The following is a 23790-nucleotide window of genomic DNA, read 5'->3' on the forward strand; positions in this document are numbered from 1 at the left end:
CCCAGGGGAGCTGCCCACTAGCATCTCAGGGAAGGTATTGCCTTGCTGATGATCTCATCTCGGTCCTTCCATACAGTTTGGCGTCTCAGCCAGGTAATGGTTGTGGCCGCCCGTCAAAGCAGGGAGGAACAAGCAATAAATTATCCTATAGGAATTCAAGTAAAAAAACAGATCTATTAGTGAATACATAATTACTTTCAAAACATTCACTGCAGGTGTTAGGTGGGAAGAAGCTAAGACTGAAGGGCATCTTATATAAACAGACATTATTCCACAGCTCCAGGACCCTGTAACTAAAAGCTCAACCTCGCACTGTTATTTTATTCTTCAGAATCATAAGTAGGCCAGCATCATGTGATCAGTGTGCACCCTGGTTTGTAATTAATCATAAGTTTAGATAAGTAAGAAGGCCCTTGCCCATTTAAATATTTTCTTTTGAAAGGTGGATTTTAAAATATCAGTCCTAAGCTTAACTGGGATCCAGTGAAAGGACTTGAGCAACAGAGTTATGTGTTTGTACTTTCTGGTTCTTATTATAATTCTCTAAGCAGGTTTTTGAAATTAACTGAAAGCTGCATAAAGAATGATTTGAATTGTCATTAAATAACAAATTGCAGTAGTCAATCTCAATAGAAATAAATGCATGAATTAATTTCTCAGTATTCTGCATATTTAGAGAACATCTTAATTTTCCAACATTTTTAAGAATGGAAAAAAACATAGTTTTGTAACATGTATTTTAAATGACATGCTAGTGTCAAAGATGATGCCTTTATTGTTTCCTGACTCAGTAAAACTAATGGTAATTCCAGTTGAGTTAAAAAGTGACAGAATATTGTTGCAGTCAGCATCATTAAAATAAACAGAATTTATCTTTTTTTTATATTCAGAAACAAGTAGTTGTCATCTATCCACTCCTTTAAAACTAGAATCCCTGAAGCCTATAAAAAAAGTCATAATGCCATGCCACCTTAAATTCCTTCACACCTCTTCATCTTGTCTTTGTTTTGCAAATGTATCAATCAGCACTGGCAGCAAGCAGCCTGCTATTCCATCCCCCACTGACGCAGCTGAAGTGAGATGCAAAATTCTCATAGCTCAAGTCAGTTTATCTGGGTGTGAGGTGCCTGCAATTGTATAGGGTAAATAATATATTGTTATTTGAATACATACATTTCATGTATGTTCAGGGTGTACAATGATCTAGGTAAATGCAGGATGACAGGAAATGCTAGGCAAGAAATGCTGAAACTAATAAAACTGAAACTTTTTTCACATCATCATCATATCTTATCATCCACTGCCGTATCCAGGTAAGAGCGGCGTCATTAGCATGATATAGCTCTATTAGAGATGTGTTTGCTTATCTATTGTTAAGATGGAAGGTAACCTGTGTCTTCCCTGGGTTGGTATTAAGGAACCATTTAGTGTAATACTCTGAGAGGATGCTGATGGCATTGGCAAGTCTCTTTTGGATATCTTGGAAGGAAACAAACTGGGAGGCTAAGCAGAGATCATCTGCATAAATGAACCTCCTAATGTTGGTGAACACAGGCTGGTCATTGGTATACATATTGAACAGAACAGGAGCCAGCACTGAACCTTGAGGAAATCCATTTTTCTGATTCCTCCACCGACTCATTTTACCGTCCATTTCTACGTAGAACCTTCTGTTGACCAGTAGTGACTCGATTATATGAACCAATGGACTGTTTTGTATGGTTCTAGTAAATTTCAGAAGAAGTGCTCTGTGGTTCACTGTATCATAGGCAACGGAAAGGTCTACAAACACTGTCCCTGTAATTAGTTTCTGCTCAAACCCATCATCAATATATTGAGTTAGGTTCAAGACTTGGCCGCAACAAGACTGACCAGGACAAAACCCCGCTCAGTCTGGTGACATTTGATCCTCAGTGGTTGGGGATATGCATGCCAGTATCATCCTTTCATATTCCTTATATAAGATGCTTAACAGTGAAATTGGGCGGTGACTTTTGGGGTCTTCTGGGTTTTTTCCAGGTTTCAGTAGTGCCACAACTTTTGCTCTTCTCCAGATCTTCAAGTTGCGATATGATGCTGCACAGATGTTAAACGATGAGAGAAGCCACTGTTTAGTTTTATCACCAAAGTGCTGTATGATCTCTGTTGTAATCCCATCTAATTCAGCAGCTTTACCAGTCTTCAGTTGTTTTAAAGCGTTATTCAGTTTTTCTATGACAAATGAATCAAAGTGGTTGTCACTGATGTTCATGACTCGACCCATGCCTTTTTTCATTTTCTTGAGATAACCTTTTTCCTTACTTGGTGGTTTCCCATTGAGTAACAACAGGTGTGTCACCTCATTAGGTGTTACAGCTGGTGTACGTTTGGGAGGTTTCTTATCAGAATTTAGTTTCCTGATTGTATCCCAGGCCATTTTGCTATTACTAGTCATATCGATGTTCATTATGACTTCCTTCCACTGATCTTTCCTTTTCCCACTTAACAAGGCCATTAGGGTTTCCTGAGCTCTATTGTATTCTCACCAAAGGGATCCTCATTATATGCTTGAATGTAATCTCTGTAAAGAGCCTTGGTTTCTTTACTGAGGCCTAAGATGTACTCTTTCTACAGTCCCTTGGGATATTACTTTTAGAGCACTCCGATATAGTATGCTGGAACTCTGCATAGTACTGTGGGACGGGTCTGATATTTAAGATGTTAGCTTCCAGGTCTGCTGTAAATTTCTCCCATTTGGCTTTCCGAAAGATAAACCTTGGTTTTGGTTATCGAACTTTTGAATGTTCAGAGAAAACAAATTGAGGTTAATTTTATAAATTACTGAATTTACATGCAGTGTCAATCAATGCATACATTTTACTCTGGTTGGTTCATTGGTTTACACCCAAATGATTTATATAAATTAAAAGTCTGTTTATATTCTGGTTCTTCTTGCACCTTTGAGTTGTGCCACCACCCTTGAAATTTCTGTGCATATAGCAATTGTCCATTCTTGTTTATAGGACATCTGCTGATTTCTTAGTCATCCTTCGGTACATTTTGTATATTACATTATTATTTTGTTATTGACTTGACCTTTATCTGGTTTCCTGGTGTGCCTGAAGAAGTTTCTGACATTTATTAAGCCTTTATTGTACCTTTGGGTTATAAGGCAGTAGTTCTTACCTCTGCGCCATTGAAGAACATCTATCAACTTCCTATCAATTGACATTTGAGCTTGGGTTTTTAACTCACTGACCGCAACATGTAAATCGAATATTTTTTTTTTCTTTGGTTATATTTTTGAATAAACCGCACGTGTTTATTTGATATTTGGACTAAAGTCAGCATATCTTTCCTCATATTTCCTTCCATCCTACACTTACCCAGATCTTTGTAGACACGGAACAAACATGAAATGCATGTATTCCAAATAACAATATATTGTATTATTTACCCTATACAACTCCAGGAACCTCTCACGCAGATAAGGAGCCCTGGCTTGAGCTGGAAGAGTTCAGCTCTGTCAAGGCAGGAGATGGGTCAGCAGGCTGCTTGCTGCTTGTGCTGATCGACACATTTACAAAACAAAAGACACGGATGGAAAGGTGCGAAGGGATTTAAGGTGGGCCGGGATTACGAGTTTTTTCATAGGCTTTGGTAATTCTAGTGTTAATGGATCCTTTTTAGCAACAAAATACATATGACAAAGGAGCCAGCAGTTCTCCATCTAACTTGTTTCCATTCCCACCTGTGTGGATTCATCATGCACTATTTGGTTTAATAAAACACTTAAGAGAAAAATGTCACAGACTGATAATTATCAGTTTTAGGCTTCAATGATATACTTGGATGATATCCTTGGAAAGGAAAAAAATTTACCATATAAGAACCAAATCTTGCAGACTAACTAGCCATAAAATTAAATAAGGTCTGAGACTGCCAGGGATTGTTTTTTATTTAAGCAATTTGTTTGGAATGAAAACCTGCATCCACTGCGGCCCTTCAGGACCGATGTTGCCCACCTCTCATCTAGATGTTGCACTGTCTTTGTTTTAATTGCCAAATGTATTAGTAAGAGCAAAAGGAAATTAATCATAATTAAGTAGTCTTCAGAAATAATTTTATTTAAAGGAGTAATATTTAAATTTTTTAAATTTGAATATCTCAACTCCATAAATAATATAAATATGTCTCATTTGAAGCTGCAAAGTTGTTGATTTAAAAAAACATACTTTTTTACATGCTTGTGATAACAGAAAGAAAGTAGCAATAATTATTTTATCTATTTTTTGAGGTATGTTGTTTGTTTGCTTACAGTGGCTGTCATGGGTGGAGTTATGACAACTCAATACTGAACCCCCCCCCCCCTCCCCAGCCCATTACATTCTGTGTTATTTGGCAAAACGTAAAGAGTGAGATCCATGCCTAGTTGAGGGTGTAGTGAAAAGACCACATTATGAATTTCATTGTGCTTTGTACAAACTTTAAACTGATTAAGCTTAGTTGAATTGGTTTTGCTAAAATGGCCCAGTAGTTTGTGTGTGTTTTTTATGGATTCAGAGGCAGTGTGTATATGTGTGTGCCCTGCAATAGACTGAAACCCTGTCTGAGTGTTGTTCTTGACTTACATCCATCTGATGATTGCTGGGATAGGCTACAGCTATAACATGACCCTGCTCTGTCAAGCTGTAATGACTTTCTCTGTCAATCTTCTGCAGACTATCCACGGGAAATCCCCCTAGGTACCGGTGCCATTGATGACATAATTTCCGGTACTGGTGCTATTGATTGATAGAGAAAGTTGATGCAGCTCACCACCCCCTGGTCTGGCGTGGTATTACTATTATTCAGGCCATTTAGCTGCCTCCCAATCGCACGTGTGTGACACAGTATATTAGTGTCTTAAAGGTAATATCTTTGTCTGTGGGCCCATATATGATCTGGGTTTAAGTAAACTTGCATCTTTATGGGAATGCTGTGCAGTTCAATCGAATTGGAGAGTCAATGCCAACTGGAAAGTGTCGTGGCAGAGGTCTTAGCAGCCAGACATTTCTCAATAAGGCACACGGAGTCTCAGGATGGCAGCAGAATTAAGCTTTTATTGCATGATGCAGACACAGACTCAAATCATGTGAAATGACCACCCAAGGAAAGGCAAACCATACTTTTATTGCAATTGTTATCTCCCAACCCATTTGTCTCTGTCATCTGACTCCCTAACATCCCATTCCCAGCTATCCTGCTTCCAACTGGTTCCACCAATATTTCCCACTTCATTGGGCATAGCATCTTTCCCATACTTCACATATACTTGACAGGGCCTAATCCCGACTAATTCTGGTCCAGTTGTTGCCACCAATATTTACAACCTCAAGTTAATATCTCTTGTCTGGAGTAGTGGAATTCACGCTCCCCATCCTTCAGTACACACTTGACCTTCAGTCTATAATTTATTAGTGGTTTCTAACTTATTCAGATACATAAAAAATAACAAGCCTAAGCCTTTCTAGATTAATTATTACAGTGCTTGTGCTTAATAAAATGTAATACTTATTTCTTTTATGTGCTCATGATTCATTTTGAATGCATATGAATCAACAGTAAGATAAATATAGCCCTTTATATATTTCCCCCCTTTGGGGCTTTAAACTATAGCCCCACCCGGCTGGCCTAACTATGGGAGGAATTGTCCATAAGTATCAAAAAAAAAATATAATTAAAATGTATAAGTCAAACAAACTGTAATTGCTTTTACTTCACTATTGGCACATCTAACTCACCTGTTTTAAGTCAGTGGGTAACTGCTGTTATATTTTATCTGAAATTGGAAATAATCAAATTCTCACTTAGATAGATAGATAGATAGATAGATAGATATAGATAGTAGATAGATAGATAGAGATAGATAGATAGATAGATAGATAGATAGATACTTTATTAATCCCAATGGGAAATTCACATTCTTCAGCAGCGGCATACTGATACAATAAATAATATTAAATTAAAGAATGATAATAATGCAGGTGAAAAACAGACAATAACTATGTATAATGTTAAATGTTAACGTTTACCCCCCCGGGTGGAATTGAAGAGTCGCATAGCTTGGGGGAGGAAGGATCTCCTCAATCTGTCAGTGGAGCAGGACAGTGACAGCAGTCTGTCGCTGAAGCTGCTCTTCTGTCTGGAGATGACACTGTTTAGTGGATGCAGTGGATTCTCCATAATTGATAGGAGCCTGCTCAGCGCCCTTCGCTCTGCCACAGATGTTAAACTGTCCAGCTCCATGCCAACAATAGAGCTTGCCTTCCTCACCAGTTTGTCCAGGCGTGAGGCGTCTTTCCTCTTAATGCTGCCTCCCCAGCACACCACTGCGTAGAAGAGGGCGCTCGCCACAACTGTCTGATAGAACATCTGCAGCATCTTATTGCAGATGTTGAAGGACGCCAGCCTTCTAAGGAAGTATAACCGTCTCTGTCCTTTCTTGCACAGCGCATCAGTATTGGCAGTCCAATCTAATCTTAGAGGATCTGTACAAAACCTTTTCAAATCCTGGCAGGATCTAATCAATAACATTTTAGAATAAACATTTAAATTGAGGAAGTGGATTCTCTCCCATCTTTTTTATTCTGTTTAATTTTATTAATTTATCTATTTATTTATTTTTACTAGTTTAAAGCTTTACTCTGTTGGCCTAGCTCTCTTTCCCATAGGTTTTCGAACCAAGTTTTTTGTCAAACTTGACTTGCTTGTATGGAATGTTATTTGATTTTAATAAAATCAATAAAATGTTAAATATATATATATACAGTATGTACAGTATATGTCAGTAGCATAAATCACATAATACAGTAAATAAAGCATAATATAAATGATTCAAAAATCATCATAGATCAGTAATAAGCAGCATGTAAATATAGAGTCCAGTGTTTCCCCTTGTTTGTACAGACATTATCCAGTGTCTGAATAAAAACAAAGACTTTCTTCAACCCAGGTACTTTGCGCACCATAGAGGGTCCTCTTCCTGGGAAGCGGTTACCAGCACATCACCCAGGAAGCCTTTACTGGGCTGTTTAATTTTGCAGAAAGTCATCCGGGAACAAAGTAAAATCAGGTACTGATGATGCTGTCGTGTTAACGACTTGACCGTTCATCTGTTTGATGGTAATCTGGGTAATGAACGACCTGAAAACTGGCAGTAGGCAGCAAAATACCAATATAAGGCATATGAGTATAATCAAGATTGTAACACCCACTTTTATAAAAAAAATGCTTTCTATGCACCCAAATTACTAAAGACATGATTCCAGAATTTCCAATCCCTTCCTGTATTTGTGTTAACTTCCTCCTTGAGAGCCCTGAGCATAGAAATGGTCTGTGTGAAAGATCCATCTGGCAATGTATTATTAGGGATAAAGGTGCAACAGTTGTCTCCAAACATATGGCATACTCTTTTTTCTGCTAGTAACCAATCCAACACCTGCCTATTCTTCCATGCCATATGGCTAGTGGCATCCAGCTGTTCCCCTAACACTGATAAAGCTGAGTCTGTATAATTGATGAATCTCTGCTGATTATAATATAGATAATTAATCCACTGTGTTCTTATTAGAAGTAATCCATATAAATTTGAACTCAAGTGCTGACTTACTCTTACTGCTCGCTTTAAATTCCTCCGGGATTCCCCTAGGCTGTCCTATTGCGTCCAGGTAAACATTTGGATCAGGCTCATATGCTCTCGCAACTCACTTTTCCTGGGGATATCTAATCATAATTTCCTGAACAGCCATCACCATCGTGCATCTGCCTGACCAATTATATGAAAGGGCATTTAACAGCCCATATTTTGGGCCGCACAACCACAGTCTGTCTGCTAGTGACCTACCCTGAACGTTAACTAAACTTCATAACTGAAGAGGTTCACGTCAGGTTCCAAGCTTTAGTACAGTTTCCATGAAATCTTCCTATTGAGACTTGGTCTCTTCTAGTGTAGCATTTGAACTCAGACTGTGCTATCTTGGTGTATGAAGGTGGCTTTTGCTTTGTGGTTGGCCAAACACCAGAATGTTTGCAATCCAACCATTTCAACCCTTCCTTAGTGAAATTTGACACTCCCGTTGCTTTTTCCCTAAGATGCTACTGACATATTTTTGTGGAGTAGCAAAAGGGAACTAAGATTACTGCTGGTTTTGATTTAGCACACAGCCAGCACTCCTTATTTGATTCCTCCTTGGGTTTATACATAGCCCACTTGTATCTATCATTCTTCTCAGTTTTTTTTTCCACAATTCCACACTCACAGTTACTTTTCAGTCCTTCTGCCACTTTAGTCTCATTGTTCATCTGCCAGCTTTTGTTTTCATATGTCCCACTGATAGTCTGTAAAGCTATTTGTGGTTAATCCTTTTGAGGAGCGTTCTCCTGGACTTACCGGATCATCATTACCGTGAACAATATCGTCACAATCAGGAATATTGCCTTCAGATTCATCACTACCATGCTGGCCTCCGTGCTGGGCTTGCTGGTGTTGCTGTGTGACCTTCTGTGGGGCTGCCTTGATCACCAGGCCCCTCTCCTTATCCTTTTCCTCCATGGGCGTTTTCACCGGCACTTCCTTCACCTCCTGACGAAAAATCATACTGGCAAATGAAATAGTCCATGGGGATTCTGGTGCAGTGGTTTAGGTGAAACTAAGTCGAACTCCCTCTCATTCTCATGGCTGTTGGAGTGGCATGTGTGGCTTCATATGGATTCTCTCGCCTTGGCTGGTTTCTCTGCCTTTTGAACACCCTCAGGGAAATCTGGTCTCCAAGCTTAACACTAGAATTACCAAAGCCTACGAAAAAACTCGTAATCCCAGACCACCTTAAATCTGCTTGCACCTCTCCATCAGTGTCTTTTGTTTTGTAAATGTGTCAATAAGCAGCAAGCAGCCTGATATTCCATCCTCCTCACTGCTGCAGGAAGGGCAAAAAGCACTCTTAGTTCAAGTCTTGTTTATCTGGGAGTGCGGCACCTGGAGTGGTATAGAGTAATAATATATTGCGTGTTCTGTGTCTACAAAGATCTATGTAAGTATAGGATGACAGGAAATGCAAGGAATGTGGAACACATACCTAAAAGACAAACTTTTTTCATGTTTTGGTACTAATGACAACATTTTGAAATGAAGTGTATAATGTGTGAAGACTGAAGTCCAAATATTAAATAGGCACTTTCACAAAAGGTACAAATATAACAAAACAAGTGCGCTTTTATTCAAGACTATAACCGAAGAAAAAGAAATCTGGTTAGTGTACTTCATTGTCTCAGCTGCTTTGGTAGTACAGCGGTAAGAACTGCTGACTCATAATCAAGAGGTTGTGGGTTTAAGCCTTGTCATGTCTCAAAATAAATGTTTTGAGTAGTGAGCTGTTGTTATTGTTACTATTATACAATAAAAACATACATTTAATTTGAGTCTGTAACAGTCGGTGTAAATGTATGGTACTTGTAAAGGTTAGAATTTTTTTTTTTTTATTATTCAGTTTTATTCTCTCAGTCACATTCACGCTCCCCCTGATGTCATACTGCTCTTTTCAAATAAAGACGTGCTATAACAGAGGTGAACTCAGATAAAGATGAGGGTTATACATCGGATAAAGAGAACAGAAGCCCTCCCTGCAAGAAACGCCCACTCACATATAAGAACAAAGCAGCTGCACCAGGCGTTAAAGGCAAAAGATGGCACCGTTTGTCACCATAACTTCCTACAGCATAAAGTCACAAGTAAACAGCAGAGCTTCCTCTGTTTGATCGACACGGGCATGCTGACAAAGTATATGTGTACTGAAGTGACTTTAGCTGCAGGTGGTAACTCCTGTCGCCCCCTACCACAACTGTGTTTGATCTTATTCAGGAAGAGATCCCAGTCGCCCCATGGGAGAAAGACTTTCTGAATCTTGCCTGAAGAAGGGGCCTGAGTTGCCTCGAAAGCTTGCATATTGTAATCTTTTTAGTTAGCCAATAAAAGGTGTCATTTTGCTTGACTTTTCACTGAGACTAAGGTCATAAACCTTATGAAACCATTTCTGCACAAAGGCAGAACCGTAACAACTGTTGCGTGGAGCTTCCACCTGCAGCTAAAGTCACTTCAGTACACTTGTACTTTGTGAGCATGCCCATGTCGATCAAACAGAGGAATCTCAAAGTTGGAGACTGCAAAGTTTCTGAACCATTTTTTAGTAAATTCATTCTGTTCTAACTGCATGGCTCCCCCCTATCCTCCACATAATCAGAAACAGTGAGGACTGTTTGAGAAGCAGCTTCAGAGAGCCATTTTTGTTTCAGTTGGCTATCACCTTCTGTATCATACATCATTGTACAATGGAATTCTAATTTAGGTTTTCGGGCCATAGGCAATTTGATTTCAGTTAATGGTCCCCACTTTTTTTCAAAGGTCAGCTATCGTCTGTTTACTGGAACAAGATGGTCTGTCTTTTCCGCCAGGTAAACTACATATATTATATATATATATATATATATATATATATATATATATATATATATATATAATATAGTATATATATATATATATATTATGACAGCAACACTCATAACAATGACAAACACAATTACATTGACAATCATGTTACGTTATTTTTAAAATGTTTCCTTTACTTTTCATAACCTCTTTAACACACTACTTCTCCGCTGCGAAGCTGTGGGTATTTTGCTATACATGCTTATATGTGTTGTGTGTATATATATATGTGTGTGTGTATAAATATATAATATATGTGTGTGTATATATATATATATTAGCTGTATATCTGTATGTGTATATATCTCTGTATGTGTATAATATATAGTATGTGTGTGTGTATATATATATATATATATATCTGTATTGTTGTATATATCTCTGTATGTGTATATATATATATGTGTGTTGTATATATATGTATGTGTATATATATCGTATGTGTATATATATATGGTGTGTGTGTGTATATATATATAATATATATATATATATATATATGGGGCGGGCACGGTGGCACAGTGGGGTAGCGCTGCTGCCCGTCGCAGTTGGGAGACCTGGGGACACGGGTTCGCTTCCCGGGTCCTCCCTGCGTGGAGTTTGCATGTTCTCCCCGTGTCTGCGTGGGGGTTTCCTCCGGGCGCTCCGGTTTCCCTCTCCCACAGTCCAAAGACATGCAGGTTAGGTGGCTTGGCGATTCTAAATTGGCCCTATGTGTGCTTGGTGTGTGGGTGTGTTTGTGTGTGTCCTGCGGTGGGTTGGGCACCCTGCCCGGGATTGTTTCCTGCCTTGTGCCCTGTGTTGGCTGGGATTGGCTCCAGCGGACCCCCGTGACCCTGTGTTCAGATTCAGCGGGTTGGAAAATGGATGGATTGGATATATGTATATCTGTATGTGTATATATCTCTGTATGTGTATAGATATATATGTGTGTGTATATATATGTATGTGTATATAATCTGTATGTGTAGTATATATATGTGTGTATATATATATATGTTGATATGTGTATATATATATAGTATATGTGTATATATGTGGATGTGTATATGTATATATATATATGTAGGATATGTAAATATATGTATATTTATATATATGTTTATAATGTGTGTGGTATGTATATTATATATATATAAAAGACAGCAACACTCATAACAATGACAACACAATTACATTGACAATCATGTTACGTTATTTTTAAAATGTTTCCTTTTTTTTTCATAACCTCTTTAACACACTACTCTCCGCTGCGAAGCGCGGGTATTTTGCTAGTATATATATATATATATATATATATATATATATATATATATTAATAATATATATATATATATATAACGAGCACACACACATACACATATATTATATACATATATAGTATATATTATATATACACACATATATATGTATACACAACACAACACACCACATATATATATATATATATATATATATATATATTACATACATATACAGCACATACATGCAGGTTTCAATAACATAGAAATCAATATAAACAACATTAACATCATTATCATATGAGAAATATGAAGTAATATATAGAAGCACATTCATATAATATAAATTATTAAACAGTAAAATCCTTCTTCTGTAATGTGCTAACCTGTGGCTATTCGTTTATCTGTCCCAGGATTTAAATCACCTGTAGCTCGCGAAACCGTTTCACCTATTGACTTGAAATCTGGTACACATATAGAACGTCACGTCTACTATCCGCTTTATGGGTGATGATTGTATTACTCTTTTTATCCATCCATCCATCCATTTTCCAACCCGCTGAAATCTGAACACAGGGTCACGGGGGTCTGGCTGAGCCAATCCCAGGCCAACACAGGGCACAAGGGCAGGAAACAATCCTGGGTTTTTATCTTTATTTTATTTTATTGTAGAATCAACTCCTATCTGCGCCACCACCAGGGCGGCCGTGGGTGGATGCGTATGGTGTATTCACTCCACGTTATCGTGGCATTGCCGCTGTCACTGGTATTTTGATAAAAGAATTTGAACAACATATAAGAAGGTTGTATAAATTTATTAAACAGTAAAACATTAAGATTTAAGAAGTAAAGTTACATTAAGGTACTACTGCAGTGCCTTCGGGTATACCTCATTTTTTGTTTGCCCATTACATGCTTAAATGTATACTTTTTTGGGTGCACCTACCCGAGAACACACGACATATAACCGAGCGTTGGGGAGAAGCATGGATTTGAAACACGCGTTGAGTTCATCAGCTGGTCTCCCTCGTGGAATAACTGGTAATGTTTGACTAAAATCTACAGGCGAGTAAAATGACATTACCTCCTATTTTTTTTTTAATGATCTCTGAGATCTTGCTTTTTTCGGTTCAAGGCTTCATAAGCTATTTTGGTGTTCTATGGTGTACTTATCCCAACCCATCATCTTGAATGTTTGCAAGACTTTCGCCTTGTATGTAGATCGGGGTAATTACATTCATTGCATTCCTAGTCTGAATCACAATCTGAGTGTATGGGTGGTTTACATGGCACTGTAGGGGTTGCCACCCGTCCTTTAAAATACGGAATCGTCCCGTATTTGAGAATGAAATTGCGCGTCCCCGTTTTGAATCAATACGGGACGGGACTTGTCCCGTATTTTTTTTATCATTTTTTTTTAAAGCAGCGTCTCATGCAAAATCATCCCACAGCGCATTTTATGAAGATTGCCTCCTTTCCCTACTTCTGATTGGGTAATACTTGATGTCATCGTTAGTTTGATTGGTCTTTTTAACTGTCCAGTGAGGAGGGCAGGGTCTTTTAAGTAGAGTCTGCAAACTGTTGGCACTGGATGTGGCACCCGCTGCAGTATGCTCCCTTATTTTTTTGTATTAAAAGTGGTAACCCTACCTGGCAGGTAACACTTATGTTTGGTCATGAAGTCGTCTAAAATCCGCCACGTGCCCCTCTTTTAATTGTGAGAAGCAGATATATATAGCCAAATTCTCGCGCTTCGTTGCGGCGAAGTACTGCTTTTTAATTTTTTAAGAAGAAAATAAAACCTTTTTAAACGGATCGAAAAATATACCAATAACAATTTGTTAAGGGATCTGTTTTTTGTGAACCTCGCTTTTCACAGCTGTCCCGCTACGGGCGTGTGTTTCGTTTATTTGACAGTATGTAGATCGTGGTAATTAAATTCATGGCATTCGTTTTCTGAATCACAATCTGACTGTATGGATGGTTTACCTTGCCAGGTTACGCTTGTGATTGGTCAGGAAGTCGCCTTACATCCGCCACGTGCCCTCTTTCTGTTCCCAGAAGCTGATCATAGAATGGTTTTAATAGTTTACTTTCAAATAATGCAAAGAGTATGCGACACGTGTTTCTCCTTAATTCTGGGCTCATCAGGCATACACACTCACTGCATCCCCTCTCGAGAATCGAATATCGTCAGCGCCAGAGTTGAAGCCCCTAACGTTGCGGTCAGCAAGTGGGCTAACATCCGCCATGTGCCGTCTTTCAGTTGCGAGAAGCAGATCATAGAATGGTTGAAACTGTTGCCCCTAACGTTGCGCTATGGCGTGTGGTTCGTTTTATACCTCGTGTCTTCTCATTAAACTTTTATCTCGCGAATATGTTATTGCAATCCGCAGCGGGAGCGTTTTATAAACTTAATTTAAACTTATGTTTTACACCGTGCTTTGTTTCCCTTATGAACATGCTTGTATGCTTCACTCGCTCCCTTCTCAATTGTTTAATGAATTTTTTGTTCTTCGCTGTTTGCGGCTCCTCCTTCATTTGTCCCTACTGCATTCACAGTCTTTTCACATTATTGCAATCCGCAGCGGGAGCGTTTCTATAAACTTAATTTAAACTTACGTTTTACACCGTGCTTTGTTTCCCTTATGAACATGCTTGTATGCTTCACTTGCTCCCTTCTCAATTGTTTAATGAATTTTTTGTTCTTCGCTGTTTGCGGCTCCTCCTTCATTTGTCCCTACTGCGTTCACAGTCTTTTCACGTGATTACATGGGAGGCGTGATGACGTGACACTCAACTCCTCCTCCCACGGCCATCGAGCTGCCGTCTATATATTGTGAAAAAAGAGGTTCCAGTTATGACCGTTACGCTTTGAATTTCGAAATGAAACCTGCCTAACTTTTGTAAGTAAGCTGTAAGGAATGAGCCTGCAAATTTCAGCCTTCCACCTACACGGGAAGTTGGGAGAATTAGTGATGAGTGAGTCAGTCAGGTCAGTGAGTGAGTGAATCAGTCAGTGAGGGCTTTGCCTTTTATTATTATAGATATATATATATAGTTATACACATACTGTATATACAGTCATGGCCGAAATTATCGGCACCCCCTGGAATTTTCCTTGAAAATGCACTATTTCTCCCAGAAAATTGTTGCAATTACAAATGTTTTGGTATATGTTTATTTCCTTTATGTGCATTGGAACAACACAAAAAAACAGAGAAAAAAAGCCAAATCTGACATCATTTCACACAAAACTCAAAAACCGGGCTGGACAAAATTATTGCACCCTCTACTTAATATTTGGTTGCACGCCCTTTGAAAAAATAACTGAAATCAAGCGCTTCCTATAACCATCAACAAGCTTGTTACACCTCTCAACTGGAATTTCCGACCACTCTTCTTTTGCAAAATGCTCAAGGTTTCTCAGATTTGAAGGGCACCTTCTCTCAACAGCAATTTTGAGATCTCTCCATAAGTGTTCAATCGGATTTAGATCCGGACTCATTGCTGGCCACTTCAGAACTCTCCGGCGCTTTGTCTTCAACCATTTCTGAGTGCTTTTAGATGTATGTTTGGGGTAATTGTCCTGCTGGAACCCCCATGACCTCTGATGCAGACCCAGCTTTCTGACACTGGGCCCTACATTGCGCCCCAATATCTTTTGGTAGTCTTCAGATTTCATGATGCCTTGCGCACAGTCAAGACATCTAGTGCCAGAGGCAGCAAAACATCCCCAAAACATCTTAGAACCTCCATCATGTTTGACTGTAGGTACTGTGTTCTTTTCTTCGTAGGCCTCATTCCATTTTCTGTAAACAGTATGATGAGCTTTACCAAAAAGCTCTACCTTGGTCTCACCTGTCCACAAGACGTTCGCCCAGAAGGATTTTGGCTTCCTCAAGTACATTCTGGCAAACTCCAGTCTGGCTTTTTTATGTTTCTGTGTCAGCAGTGGGGTCCTCCTGGCTCTCCTGCCATAGCATTTAATTTCGTTCAGATGTCGACGGATAGTTCGAGCTGACACTGTTGCACCCTGAGTCTGCAGAACAGCTTGAATATGTTTTGAAGTTGATTGGGATTGTTTATCCACCATTCGGAATATCCTCCGTTGCAGTCTTTTATCAATTTTTCTCTTCCGTCTACGTCCAGGGAGATTAGCTATAGTGCCATGTGTTGTGAAGTTCTTGATTATGTTGTGCACAGTGGACAAAGGAACATGAAGATCTCTGGAGATGGACTTGTAGCCTTGAGATTGTTGATATTTTTCCACAATTTTTGTTCTCAAGTCCTCAGACAATTCTCTGCTTTTCTTTCTGTTCTCCATGCTTAGTGTGGCACACTCAGACACACAACAGAAAGGTTGAGTCAACTTTTCTCCATTTTAACTGGCTTCAGGTGTGATTGCTATATTGCCAGCACCTGTTTCTTGCCACAGGTGAGTTCAAACGAGCATCATATGCTTGAAATAAAACGATTTACCCACAATTTTGAAAGGGTGCCAATAATTTTGTCCAGCCCATTTTTGGAGTTCTGTGTGACTTGATGTCAGATTTGGCTTTTTTCTCTGTTTTTTGTGTTGTTCCAATACACATAAAGGAAATAAACATGTATATACAAAAACATTTGTAATTGCAATAATGTTCTGGGAGAAATGGTGCATTTTCTGGGAAAATTCCAGGGGTGCCAATAATTTTGGCCATGACTGTGTGTGTGTATATATATATATATATATATATATATATATATATATATATATATATATATATATATATACAGCGGTGGGTTGGCACCCTGCCTGGGATTTGTTCCCTGCCTTGTGCCCTGTGTTGGCTGGGATTGGCTCCAGCAGACCCCCGTGACCCTGTGTTCGGATTCAGCGGGTTTGGAAAATGAATGGATGGATGGATATATATATATATATATATATATATATATATATATATATATATTCACGGCATTCGTAGTCTGTGTCACAATCTGATTGTATGGGTGGTTACCTACCAGGTAACGCTTGTGGTTGGCCAGCAATCTGCTAACATCCGCCACGGTGCCCTCAGTTTGTGAGGAGCAGATCATAGAATGGTTGAAATAGTTTACTGTCAAATAGATGCAAAGAGTACACGACACGTGTTTCGCCCTCATTCTGGGCTCATCAGGTGTACACACTCCACTGCACTCCCTCTCTGGAATCGAACCTCGGACGTCAAATAAACGAACCACACGCCGTGGCGCAACGTTGGGGGCATCGCCTCTGGCGCTGACGTCCAAGGTTCGATTCCCGAGAGGGAGTGCAGTGGAGTGTGTACACCTGATGAGCCCAGAATGAGGGCGAAACACGTGTCGTGTACTCTTTGCATTTATTTGACAGTAAACTATTTCAACCATATATATATATATATATATATAATAATAAATATATATATAAAAAAGTAAAATATTATGTCCTTCCCAGTAATACGGCGGTGATTCTAAGATGAAAGAAAAAAAATAACACCAAAGAATAAACTTATTGCCACTCACAATAATGCAATGTTTGATGGAGAGTTACTGGTGAAAAGCATGCAGTCATGGGATTCCTGCAGTCGGCTCTGGCCTGCTTCGAGAAAGAAAGTGCGTGAAGCATTTTTCCAAGGTACAGGCAGGTGCTATGTTCAGTGCAGTTGCCAGAGCTTTATGCTTTTCTCAGGTTCCAAAAAAAAAAATGAACATGCATTTGCCAAACATGACAATCAGTCACGGGGAAACTCTAAATAGTAAACAGTAGCCCCTGACCATGTATTGATCATGGGGAGCACATTAGCACTTTTTAATAGTCTTCCACTTTTCTTCCCATCTTCCTGTTAGGTTTTCCCTGTCAGCTGGTTTGCATGGTTTAGATATTGTCAGCTATGTCAATTCATGGCCTTAGTTTTGAGTAAAATCATGTACATTGGGATAAACTTCACAGATCACAGTTGCAAACTTCAAACCTTTGGCTACAGTAAGACTGAGAAACAACACAAATGTTCAAGGCAAAAAAACAGAAAAACAGGCAGAAACTCCTAATGATAAGTTTTCTTGGTAACACCTTTTAGCATCTTTGTCCCACTAAACAAAGTGAGAGGTCAAAGAATAGGTTTGGACAAAATTAGGATACTGTGAGCAGGACACAGACATCATACAGGTATATAGGAAAAGGAAGCAACATATTAGCATCACATGACCAGCAACAGCTGTAACAACAATAAACACGATGACTGTACCTGTAACAAACCCACATAAAATGTTGTCATCTGTAAACAAAACACAAATTCCAAATGTTGATGCAGTAAATACATGAATAATAAAAATAATCAACATTAAGAAAACCAAAAGTTATGGCCACTTATTACACTCATTCTTAAGCACTTGCCCCACACAATTCTGTGTTCTCCTCAATGAGGCATATGGAAGAGGCTACCAGACTGCTTCTAGTGGTCTGATTGGTTAAATATTCTAGGTACTGTATTTGTCACAGTGCTAGGTGCTCTGAATCCCTTGACTGGTTTGCAAAAACATTTCATAGGCACACTTTAACTGCAACAGACACTGGAGTTGCTACGTAACTTTGAGCAGTAACATGTTAGTAGTGGGGTTGGCATTTTTGTGTGTTTTTTTTTTTTTTTAACTGAACATTTTTACTGAAGATGCATTTCTGAATATAGAGTGCATGAAAGAATCACTGTCATCTCAGAATCAAGTGAATATTCATTTGGTATAGTGTATATAGTGCATATATTTAATTGAAGTGATATTAAAGTTAGACAAAACATTTTAAAAGTGAAGTGGGCTTTATAATGGGGTTGCCTTGTGTATTTTCTTTGCATGATTTTCTCTTGTAATCCAGTTTGTAGGTAGAAAATTATCTGGAATATCTTCACTGTTTGATGTATACTTGTATATACAGTATGTGTGAGTATATGATTTGAGTGGGAGGTGCTGGAGTTGGGGCACAGCCCCATTGTCCAAGTTAGGGTTGGTCGCTGCCTTGTCTCCTTTCCTGATAAGACACTCTAATGCTCCCCATGACCATAAATTTGGTTAAGATGACTAAGAAAACTGATGGGTTGTGTAATGGAAGTATATGAGTGCAGTAGTGATGTAACTGTTACATTTGGAATGAATTGGAAATTTCACAAATCAATCCACAAAGTATATCAAATATGAAAATTTGTTTTTTTTTTTAACGTAGGGTATTCCTGGCATGAAAGGAGAAAAAGGTGAACGAGTAAGTACGAAATTTTGATAAATGTAAATTTATTCTGGGACTGAATATGTTCTTGCTGAGCATTTTTTAAAATGTTCTCAGCATTAAGACGCTCATTCTCCTTATTGAGAAATTAACTTATGGAGTTGTGGAATGCAATATAGTGTGTAACAAAAGTACTTGTTGCTGTAATTAATAATAAAATATTTGATCCCCGGACAAAATTAATATAGGCTTTCACAGAGTAAACCGGAGTAAAATATAATACAGTAGAGAACAAATTCTCTGTTGCCAACTCCACTGACCTTGGAAAACTAATAGGGATTTTTGAATTTTTGGCTCTAGTAATTATTATTATAGATTTGGCTAATAACGTTAAAATTACAAGATTGGTAATTATTGCAAATGTTTACATTTTTAATTACTTGCAGCAAAGGCATATTTATAGACTTGCTAAGGGTCTCACTCAAGCAGATCGTAATTGAATCATCAAATTTGTGGTTAAATATTAATTGCCTTAGTTATTACACCTTATGGCCTGAGTATTAATGTAAAATGTTTTGTATTTTTCTTAATAAATGAATACCAATTCAGGGAGATGTTCAATCCCATTCTGTGGTTCGCTCCATTGCAAGACAAGTCTGTGAGCAGCTCATTCAAAGTAAGTCCTGAAGATGTCAATTGCTTTGGCCTTTCTAATAGGTTAATGTGTCATTTACCCTTCTATCAGCATGACTTGTTGTAGAAAGTACAAGCTAGAATTTTTACTTCTTACATTTAATAAATGATCAAATAAGGACCTTATACTGACTGTACTTGATTGGTATCACTGCTAATTTTCTTTGTTATATCTAGCTGTAAACTCCCCTGTGGATTGTTTTCTCAAGGAATGTCATTAACTGAAGCTGAATTAACATTTAAACATATCTCCACGATGGATTTTAAGATATCTTGAAAGATATTTTGAAATATCTTAAAGTGAATTGCAGATATCTGAAAATAAGTTTATTTCAAGATGTCTTAAGTGTATTTTTAGATACTGATCTCAAATGAATTTCAAGATATCTTAAAATGGCATTCTGCTCAATTTCAAACATCTAAGAAATATTTAAAGATATTATGAAATACAGTAACTGCACAATTTGAGATTTCTAAAATGAAATTTAAGATGTCACAAAATTACATCCTGTAAAATTGCACTTTAAGATATCTTCAAATGCAGAGAAAAATATTTGCAAGATATTTCAAAATCCACTTGATATATGTGAATATGCACAGGAATCTAATTTAAGATTTCTGGAAATGTCAGTCATTGTCTAACCTGCTTAGTCCTGATCAGGGTTGCCTGTGGTGCTGGAGCCTATCCCAGCTACCATAGGGCATAAGGCAGGAACAAGCCCTGGACAGGGAGCCAGTCCATCACAGGGCAAAGACAAACACACATCCCAACTACACATTAAGGCAATTTAGTATCGCCAATCCACTTAACCTGCATGTGTTTGGATTATGGGTGGAAACCGGAGTACCTGGAGAAATCTCATGCAGACAAGGGAGAACATGCTTATATATTGTAAGATATACCAAAGTGCCAGCAAGATATTTTTTTATTTCATGTTATTAGAAATAAATTTTAATATACCTTTAAAAAGACAGGTAGTTATTTAGAGATACTGGAAAATCATTTTGAGATATGTGACATATAATTATATTTCAAATACATTCAAGATATCTGATAACCTCTATGCATTTGAGATGTGCTAAATATACAGGAAATTCCCTTTAAAGAATCAGAGATTTTATCTGAGATGTCTTGAAACAGATTTCAGGTAAGTTAAAATGTATGCAAGGTCAAGTTGAGATTGATATTTTAAATATGTTTAATTGCATTTGAGATATCTCAAAATGTATTGAAGACACATTAAAATATAAATTCATGCTTGAGATATCTTAAAATGAATTTCAGATTTCTGAAAAGGTGAACAGTTTACTTTCCAATCCTATACAAAAAAATTTGTATTGAACAGAATTAAATTGATTCCTACTTGGTGTAAAGACAATTATATATTTTTACTTTAACAGAAATCAAAGCATAGAACATATTGGTCAATTTGTAAAGTAATAATGATGAATTTTGACTATAGGTCACATGGCCAGATATAACTCAATGTTGAACCAGATTCCAAGCCAGTCAGTTTCTGTAAGAGCAATTCCTGGGCCACCAGGAGAGCCTGGTCGTCAAGGACCTCAAGGACCCCCTGGAGAGCAAGGACTGTCCGGAAGACAAGGATTTCCAGGCAGTAATGGTGAACCTGGCAGACCTGGAGAGCGAGGTATGACATACTATTTAATGAACATTAGAGCAGATGTGATAAGAAAAAGCAATTTAGCACAACAAGCTTGTCGATCCTATTCACCTATATTCTCCAAAAAGATACTAAGCCAAGATTTGAAGGTCCTTAAAGTAATGCTTTCTAATAAATTGCTTAATAATTTATTCTATGTGTCTATGGATCTTTCTGTGAAGAAAAAATTTCCAGCATTTTTGCAAAATTTGTCCTTAATTGTTTCCATTTTTCCATATGTTGTACAGTATTTGAAAAATGTGTTTTACAACAACAGCTAGGATTCATTGTACTAACTCCCTTCATAATTTTACACATTTTAAGGAAATAGAGATTAAGAAGTGATATGATTTAAACTGAAGAGGTTCAACTTCTTCACTCTTTCCTCATAGCTTGTATCACTCATACCCAGAATTAGCCTTGTTGCTCATTTGTGGACTTTCTCAGGTGCTACTATATCTTTTTTGTAATATGGAATAACAATTTTTTAGAAAAAAATTAATTAAAAACATGTTTTAAAGAATAGAATGCCATTGAAAGCACACTGCATACACAAAAAATATTCGTTAAACCATTACTTTGTATGCCATAATGAAAAATTGTATCAATGAATTAATGCATAGTTTTTTTATAAGGAAAGCAAACTTTTAGTTGATTCTTATTTATCTTATCAAGTTAACAATAATTCACCTTATCTTCAATTCATTTTACTGTATATAGGAAATTCTTATTACAGTTCAGAACACTATATACTTTAACAAATCAAATTTTTTGTATTTTATTTTATATATACTAACTGTGCTACTCATCTAAGATGGATTGAAATCTAAGTAATCAATATAAATCTCAGAATATTCAGTGTTAATGTTTGCAGTGCACCATCTATTGTAATTTATTTCGTAATTGCATGTAGTAATAAAATATGTTATTGTGTTTTCCATTCCGACAGATGGCATATCCAAACATTTCTAGTAAGCAGTGTTTCTTAGACTATGGGTTTGCGACCCATTTTGGGTCATGTGATGTCTGAACTCAGGATACGCCGAGTTGTGAATCAATAGTACCAAATTGCAAAGGATTGAGAATGGTTTGCAGAATGCCTTGCAGTGGGTCCTTCACAACAAAGGGGATGATGATCAGTGATTCTCTAAGGGGGGCTGATCTTCTGCATGCCGCTTCTCTGTGCCTCAAAGATACAAAAAAAAAGCAAAATTGAGTCATGAAAAAAAAAAGTTTAACACTAGAATTACTAAAGCCTACGAAAACCCTTGTAATCCCAGTTCACCTTAAATTCCTTCGCACCTCTCCATTAGTGTCTTTTGTGTTGTAAATGTGTTGATCAGCTCAAGCAGTAAGCAGCTTGCTATCCCATCCCCCTGCCCACCACCGCAGCTCAATTCGCAAAGAAGGTTCTCAGTGCTCAGTGTTTATCTTGGAGTGAAGTGCTGGAGTTGTAGAGGGTAAATAATATATCATCATTTGGAATACATACATTTCTTGTATGTTCCATGTCTACAACAATCTGTGTAAACACATCGTTAAAACAAAAGTTTTTCATGTTTTAGTAATAATTGACAAAATGTAGACATGAAGTGTCCAAATATCAAATAAGCACTTTCACAAAAGGTACAAGTATAACAAAACAAGTGTGCTTTTATTCAAGAATATAACCAAAGAAAAAGAAAGCAGGTTAGGGTAGGCTATTGATATGACAGCTTGCATGGTGCAGTGGTAAAAACTGCTGACCCATAATCAAGAAGTTGCTGGTTCAATACCAGCTGCTTCCCACATTTACCGTTTTGAGTAGTGAGTTGCTCTTATTGTTAATATTATACAATAAAAACATCTGTAACAGCCGATGTAAATTTAGAGTACTTGTAAAAGTTAGCTTCTTTTTTTTTTTTTTTTTTCAGTTTTATTCACTCAGTCACGTTCACGCTCCCACAACCCCCTACACCCAAAAAAAACCCAGATCTGGGACTGTTTTCAGATAAAGACATGGTATAACAAACTTGTTTTGTTATACCACCTCTTTATTTGAAAACAGTGTCAGATCTTGTGCGTGTATGAGACTGGGGAAACTGTGGAAGTGGGTGTGAGTGGTGTGTGTGACTGAGAATGATTGTAGATGTGATTTTTTTTTTATTCAGTTTTATTCTTGACTGTTCCTGCTCGTGCTGAATTAGTATGCACCTTATGGTCCATGATGTCAAAGCCGCACTGACAAAAAAGAGAGATATAGATTTATGTGACATTTGGAATAATTCATTTTATAACCTGTATAGTACATTTCTGAAAACATTGTTGCACTAGTGCAACATTATATTCATTTATCTATCTATCTCTTTGCATCCTTCATGTGGTTGTAGTCAGTGATCGTGTTTGGTTTTTTTTTTCCTGATCTTGCCCAGTCTCCACATTTTGGTGCATGGTGGTGTTTCTTTTTTACTCCAGGAGATGCAGAGAACAGAATAGTAC

General features: G+C 37.7%; 1 protein-coding gene across 1 annotated transcript in view; it reads left to right on the top strand.

The window, feature by feature from the left end:
* The window catches only part of col14a1a (collagen, type XIV, alpha 1a), a 504124-nt gene that overhangs the window by 452568 nt on the left and 27766 nt on the right, over nt 1-23790 (top strand). The window contains 3 exon segments of the mRNA XM_051935518.1: nt 18956-18991; nt 19565-19631; nt 21112-21300. Of these exon segments, the coding sequence (XP_051791478.1) occupies nt 18956-18991; nt 19565-19631; nt 21112-21300 (292 nt within the window).

Source organism: Erpetoichthys calabaricus, chromosome 13 (assembly GCF_900747795.2).
Source record: "Erpetoichthys calabaricus chromosome 13, fErpCal1.3, whole genome shotgun sequence".
Taxonomy (NCBI): domain Eukaryota; kingdom Metazoa; phylum Chordata; class Cladistia; order Polypteriformes; family Polypteridae; genus Erpetoichthys; species Erpetoichthys calabaricus.